The following is an 8162-nucleotide window of genomic DNA, read 5'->3' on the forward strand; positions in this document are numbered from 1 at the left end:
AGTACGTATAAATGAAATAATTTTAATTTTTAAATTTTTAAATCATTTTATCATACATATTGTATCAAATATTTTTTGTTATTTATTTGGTTGAGGTAATATCAAAGTTTTTTTATGAGTTTGCGATCGTTCAAGTCTTGAAAATGTGTGCATAGTTAGTTACTAAAAGCGTATGTGACTAGTGTATTGTGTATTTGCTTATTAAAATTACGCATAATACGTTATTCATTAGCGTTAGTGGAAGAGAAATATTTTCCGCTAAAACAAGGTGGTACCTACTTTTTAACAAGAATAATTATAAACTAGTAATACGATAAGAAACTTGAAATCTTATTTAAATGATTTTTGAAGTTTACTGAGAATTAACTGTCATACTTTTTTGATTATTTTTTCAATTCTCTATAAACACTGTATAAAAGAAAATACATACGTTAGCAATTTTTAAAATTATATTTAAGGGACTGATGTTTCATTAAATATACAAATTTCATAACAATTTAAATATGTTTTTAAATTTTTTATCGTATTACTAACTTCACTGATACGATAAAGAAAAAAAAATAAGTAATTTATATGGTTATTTTTTTTTTTAATACAGTCAGTAACGAATTAATCATTTTATCTTTTTATAAATCTTTTAGAATGACTTGAGTTAGTGTATAGATAAATAATTTTTAAAACGTGTTAATCTTTTAATTATTTAAGTTATTTTAAAGGTATAATTTTTTACATATTTTGTAAATTGTTACTAAAATTATTTATGCATATAAATTTTAATAAAATAATAGTTGTGAATGTATAATGACATCACACAATGATTTTAGTTTTTATATTTGCTATTCATTTTACTAAAAAACCAAATTAAAATACTATAGATTTTATGATGAATAAACATTTTAATTACTAAAATTATTAATTATTCATTAAATATTTATTTAGTTACTGGTTAGACTATTCATGTTATGTCGATTTAAATAATTAATGATTTTTTTAAATTTAAAAACTTGCTATAAAATGAATGTTATTATTAAGTAGAAAAAATATTAAAAAATTATGATAATAAAACTGATTTAAGATCTACTATATTTTAACTGTACTTACCAACCGATAAAATAGTTTTTCAAGCTTATTCATACACAAATTATGAAAAAAACGAGAAATGTTTAGCCAGCTAGATTTGATATCAATTTTAAAATTAAAGAAGTAAAATAATAAAGAAAGAATAATTTATTAAATATTTGTATAAAACTGTTATAAATAAGTATACATTTTAACAAAAAAAAAAAAAAAAACATAAAACTGTTTGATTTAGAAGGAAATTTTGCGATGTTTAATGATTATTAATAGTAGTATCCATTTCCATAGCCGTGTCCGTAACCATGTCCATAACCTTGATTGCCCCCATAGTATCCGCCCCTATTACCGTATCCACTATTGTAACCGTATCCACTATTGTAACCGTATCCATTATTGTAGCCGTAACCACCGTATCCTTGTTGACCATAGCCACTGTAACCTGGAAAACAAAACGAATTTTCTAACTATAGATATCATTATAGCCTTAAAGCATATCTTACCTCCAGTGAAACCAATTCCGACACCTACTCCATAGCTGCCTCCATAGTTATTATAACCTCCTCGATGACCTCCATATCCTCCGTGATATCCATTGTTATATCCACCTCCATAACCACCACCGTAACCACTGCTAATACCGATAAATCCTATAGGTGTAGCTGTAGCAATGGCTAATGTAGCTGCCAAAAATATACACTGAAAAATACAAAATAATAATTATGATTTCATATACATGTGATTAAACATTTATAGGAATCTACTATGAATAATTTTTGACGATAAGGTTAAGGTAATAAACAAACACTAATAACTGTTATATTAATTTCTGTATTTTTCTTTCTATTTTTTAGTTTTATTTCAAAATTTACTCTGAAAACAATCTTTTGATTTAATCATATATTTTTATATAATATAATTTACTAAAACATATTCAAGTAAAAGCAATACAATTTGTAAATACTATTCAAAAGAACATTAAATATTAAAATTAGCAACATTATGACCATAGAATCTTGGTTCTAAAATCATGCATGGAATGAATATTATAATGAAACACAAGAGGTGTTGTAATAAATAATTGCTTATATAATAAATAGCTACCTATAGCTTTTATTAATACCGAAGTCGCTACTTATTCTGAACAAAGTGGGTAAAGACTAAAGAGGTTTTTATCTCAATATTAAGCGAAACTAAGTGGAATTCAAATCGAGCGATGTTGGTTGTTGTTTGATTAAATGCTGATAATTATTAATTTATGTATAATAATAAATATCTTAAATATGTTTATATCTATAGCATGCGAATAATCGGATGGTCCAGTGGACGGATTAATTGGCTCTATTCGTATTTAAAGTTAAGAATATAATTTCGTTATTATACTCATACTAAAAATCAAATAAATAAATAAATATATATATGTACTTATGCCCTATACTATATTGAAAGTCTGAATCGAATAGTACTATTAAAAAACTCGATACAGTTTTATTCGAATTCGATGATGACATTATGAAATCTCACAAAACTGTGAGTATGATAATAGTTTTTTTTTTAAGAAAACATGAGGGTTCGATTTGGTGGTTTTGAATAGGAGATGTACGTGAAAATAGTAAATTATAAAAATACTCACCAATACTATTTTGCTGGCACTCATGTTTATTTCTTTCGTCTTCGGTGCGGTTGTATTAATAATTATTATTACTGACCACAGCGGACTATTCCTTAGTTCTTCGACCGATTTACAGAAACGTCTGAATCGGTGTTATCGGGCACTCAGCGTTTTATTTCGTGCCAAGAGTGCCGTACAGAGTGTAAGTTTTTATATTTTTTGGTTTTTACCGTCACTCTCGGCAATTTGTTCAGGACATTGGCATCGTTTCAGCCTTGAAATTTTGATCACGGTTCAAAACCAGTTTTCCTCGTTTTTATTTTTTTTTTTTTTGCGAGCACGGATAACATATTTTTATTTACCCCATGTACATACCTCTGAGGAACGAGCTGCGTTCCGAAGAATAAATTTCAAGATTTATGCATACGATAATGGTAGACAATAATATATGTTAATATAGTAGTGTATAAAAATATATTATTATACTCATAATACCATGTTCGGATTTTCGCCAAACATCATTTGCACAGAAACCACGTTTTATATTTTTTACATTATTACCTTACGAAAAAACTGTTTAATATAATGTTATACCTACCTTAATCATCATAAAATATACAAAAATAGTAAATATATTTATATTATACTAGATATATACATATACATACACACATATATATATATAGGTAAATCATAATATAATCCATGTAATTCAATTATACTATGATAGGTAATAAATATGGAGATATCTTAAGCAACTAAATTTTTTTTTTTTTTTTTTACCTACACTTTTTGGGAAATACCAACAATATGTTGAAAGATTATTATAATATGATCGTATAATAGGTAGTATGAAATTATACAGAGTGTTAAATTGTGTGTATCATACACTGATACCTTCCTTAACTGTAATAATATTTAAAAATTTAACGGAAATATGAATGATTTGATATTAATTTAAAATAACTTTATAAATATTGGGTATCTAACTGAAATAATAAAATACGTAAGAAACACAGAAAACAGTGTAGTTATTTGAGTTTTTACATTTAATATATAAATATAGGTGAATCAAAAAATATGCATTTTAATAATGTTGGTTATCGTATATTACTATAGTAATATAGTTATTATTTTTTAAATTAAAATATTTTAAAAATATTAAACAAAAAAACAATTATTGAAGTGAATAAACACAGTTAATAACACTGTGATTCATACACATGCTTATACAAGTAATAAGAACACTATAATATGTTTTTAAGATGTGTTTGTTTTTTTCTCATCATACCAATTCGAAGAACACTAATAATAATTATTGTTCGTATATTTTATTTCGTAATGTTATTTAAAAATGTTTTCTATCGCCTATAATATTATAACATTATGTAATTAAAATTATCTTCCTAGACAATTATAGTAAAATTATAATGATAAAATAGTAAATTTAAAATAATTTTCTGATAAAGCAGTAATTTTCTAAGTGTAGGTATTGCGTTTTGTCACTGATAACCCATATACTTTAATTTCAATAAACAATGACTAAAATTTAATTGTCTATATGACCTTATAAGTTATAAGTTCCTATGAGTTATGACTAGTATGTTTTATTTGTTGAACATGATAAACATGCTAATGGATTGGCTGTAATTTATTCATTAGTATTATGAGTAGTCAATTAGTATTCTATTTGTATGATATCATATTATTTTGAATTATTTTTCTTCACTCTTCTTTAATATTGCTAACTATTAGCACATAAATCATAGCCTATGTAAATTTTTCATAAAATTATTATAACTAGTTTGTTTCATATATAAGTATATAAAATATAATAATATTTGATTTTGAGCATTATTGTGGATCTCACCTCTTTAAAAACGTTTTTTGCATTAAAATGATATTTTAGATTTAGAAGGCAGTGAATTCTGTGTGTTTGATAATATCAATAATAAGAATTAGTTTAATATTGTGTGATCATTACTATTCCAGGTAGAATATATTAATATAAAAAATCAATAGAACTGTAACCTCTTAAAAACAAAAAATTTAATGAAATATAATTTTTAATAATATTGTATAAAGTTCATAGAATATTTAAAAAAAAAAGTAATTTGTTGTACTTCGTTCATTACGTATTGCTATTCGATGATTTTACTACTAAAATAAAATCTGCGATACAGAGGTCAGCCATTAAGCACAAGTGTATAATAAATAACAAAATTGTATCAATAAACGAAATTATATTTAAATAATTGCATATAATAAAAATATTATAGCTACACTTTTAAGTAAACACTATTATATTTCAGTATTCACTTTTAAAATTACCAGGCTGTAATTGCAGTTTGAATAAATTTATTGTATAAGTGTGACAAAATTCGTCAAAACATCAATTACAAATATAATATTGTGTATTCGAGATTTTTAAAATTTTTATATAACAAGACTAAAACGCAATACAAGATTTTAGTTAATTTTCTCTTTATAACAAAAGTAAAAATAATGCAAGAAGAATTACACATAGTTTTAAAGAACTCTGATTAAAATATTTACCAATTTTTGTTATTCGCAAATGAATTTAGAACTATACTTAAATGTTCACTTAAAGCTTATAACATCATTTACAAAATATTTTACTTCATCTTGAACTATTTATAACCATCAAACAATTTTATAAATAACGATAAAAATTATTGTTTGTTACATTTTTAAAATTGATTTAACCTCAATTGTTTTGTACCTTTCAAATCATAATAAATAATACACCAACATATTTTTATGTATATTATTTAATTTATATTTTAATAAATCGTTAAAATCACAAAAACCAACTAACTACAAGTATTTCGTAGAAAAAACTGCAGAAAATCATCATTATTACAGCTATTTTAAATGTAAACAAACTATAATCTATTGCAAGTTTCCTCACCACCTTAGCACATTATGAAAATCGATTTATATCAATTTAATGTTGCATGAGGTATTGCATATGCGCGTTTTTATTGTGGTTTCGATATAAACTTTAGGCCTAGTCACACAGAAGATAATGAGAAGATGTCACGATTAAGAGTCTAATGCATATTTCAGCTAAAATAATATTATAACGGCTTTGTAAAATTTTATTTTATAAAATAATATTTCTTGTGACCGAATATCTCTCATTACCTCATTGACAATGCTTGAATTCATGACGTACATAATATTAATGATGATTCAATAAAGGTACTCTACAATTAAAATGTTATATGTAATTTCATTTATATTGATATATTTTTGTCTACTGAATTCAACATTGCACACATATATCTGAAAATAAATATAATTCATACGTATATAAAGCAAATATTATTAATTTAAATACAATTATTAAATTATTTCTTTAATTCCACTTACTCTTTACTACCGCTCTAATTTTATAATCTTGTGACAGAAAAACATTCAATTTCATTAATTATTATGCATCTATAATCTATAAACGCATAGCTACATGATGAGTAAATAGATAATTCATATATCATCAAAATCTAAAATCTATTCTAATAAAATTGTTCATCAAAAATTTAAAAATTAGGTTTGTAACACAATACTTATAAAAATAAACTATTGCATTACGAATGAAAAATTGACAGATAGTAATTGAAGAACAAAATAGAATGAACTATGAGTTTGTGTTCAAATAACTTTACTAACTGACGATAAACATTATAAAATAACAATAATTTTAAATATTATTATATTTGTTTTTCTATTTGGCCAGCACAATGTTATGATTTACTGATCATTACTTTCTAGCCATTATGCAAGCAATATTATATTTTGAATTTATTTGTAATAATATAGTATTTCTTAAAAAAAATAAATATCTATTTATAAAACGTAGTTTAAATTTATTTAAACTGTTTATTCTATACAATGGATCCAAATTTAGTATAGACCTAAAGCATTAACTACCCACATAATTATTTATGATCTATTAGTTATTATGGTGCTTATTTGGGGAATTAAAATAGTGAGAGAACGTTACAATTCAATTTGATTTACTAATGTCAGACTGATTTTCTACTCTGAAACAGTATTTTCTAGGTTGAGGTGCCTATACATTGGTTGATACGTGATAATTATAAAAGGGTGATTGATAATAGAAAATCATTCTGGTAAACTACGAACTATCAGTTTAGGGATTGGTAATTTATTGACGATCTAGAAAGTACAAAGTTGTGTCAATAAACAAAATTATTATATTTAAATAATTGCATAAATTAAATATATCAAATCTTCAATTTTAATTAAACTATTTTTTCAGTATTCACTTTTTAAAATTACTAAGGCTGTAATTGCATTTTTAAAAGGTAACAGTGGCGTATTTATGTTTTTTTCATGGTGATGAGGATATGGAACTATATCGTTGTATTAAGTATGGTAATGGATATACAATGTTTATGTTTTACATACCTATACCAAATGAAGATACCATTTAGGATATTGTATAATATATTATAATATTTTTATTCTGCAAATTCAATCAATTATTTAATAAATACTTTTAAATGTGTCTTTTTTAACATAACCAACCACTGATATTTTAAATAATAAATAAATTATAATTGTATAATTTGAAATAATTAAACATTATTTAATTTTAATTAATAAAATACATAGGTACTTAATATTAGATAAATTACAAAATTTGTATTTAGATTCAAGAAAATGTGTTATGAATTAGGTTTGTTAGTTTAGAGTACTTGTTTAAATTTTATAAATAGATATACAAATATAAACTTCTACATTGCACAGGTTAGCAGTTCGACTGGGTTTCTTAAATAAATATACTTATGAAAGTGCTTTCTCAATCTAAATACATAAATAGGTATAAAATATTTTATTCTTTTAATTTAAAATTTATTTTCACATCAAATTTATTTTAAGGAAAATACATTTTATGAAATGTTAAAATTTTAGATTTATCATATTTCGATATAAGAAAAGACAATAATATTTAAGTATTTTAATTAGAGCTGAATTTGTATCAAAGTGGATTTTTGTAGATTTTGAAACGTAGTTTGTTATTACATAATTTGGATTATGTAACAATAAATACATTTATGAAACTTTTATTTTGCATTTTGATCTTAAATATCTAAGATATTTTAATAATATTTTAAATATCATATTAATTTTAATTGATATACATAATTAAACCTAATTATTAACAAAATAAAACATAAATTAAATTTAAAAATGTTTCAGGTGAATAAATTATACAAATTTCATTAATCAACATTTTTAAATTTTTCTTTTATTAAATAAACACATTTTATTAATGTAATGTCAAATACTAAATTTATAATATCCTACTATACTATAATTTTGAATTTGATATCTTATATATTCATTAAGTACATATTATATTGCATTTTAGGTTTTAGTGCATTCAATTTACAGGCTAATTATAAGCATTGATAAAAGTAATTAC

At 23.2% G+C, this 8162-nt stretch overlaps 1 protein-coding gene across 1 annotated transcript; it reads right to left on the reverse strand.

Annotated features, from left to right (window-relative positions):
• Nucleotides 1–1251: 1251 nt before the first annotated feature.
• LOC112592083 (keratin-associated protein 6-2-like) lies at nucleotides 1252–2878 on the reverse strand. The gene is made up of 3 exons (XM_025336060.1): nucleotides 2708–2878; nucleotides 1578–1773; nucleotides 1252–1516 (listed from the first exon to the last, which is right to left on the reverse strand). Exons 1-3 carry the CDS (start codon nucleotides 2729–2731, stop codon nucleotides 1341–1343), a joined length of 396 nt encoding a protein of 131 aa, XP_025191845.1. The 5' UTR covers nucleotides 2732–2878; the 3' UTR covers nucleotides 1252–1340.
• Nucleotides 2879–8162: the final 5284 nt, after the last annotated feature.

The sequence above is a fragment of the Melanaphis sacchari genome, unplaced genomic scaffold (genome assembly GCF_002803265.2).
Source record: "Melanaphis sacchari strain LSU unplaced genomic scaffold, SCAv2.0 Contig1567_pilon_pilon, whole genome shotgun sequence".
NCBI lineage: Eukaryota > Metazoa > Arthropoda > Insecta > Hemiptera > Aphididae > Melanaphis > Melanaphis sacchari.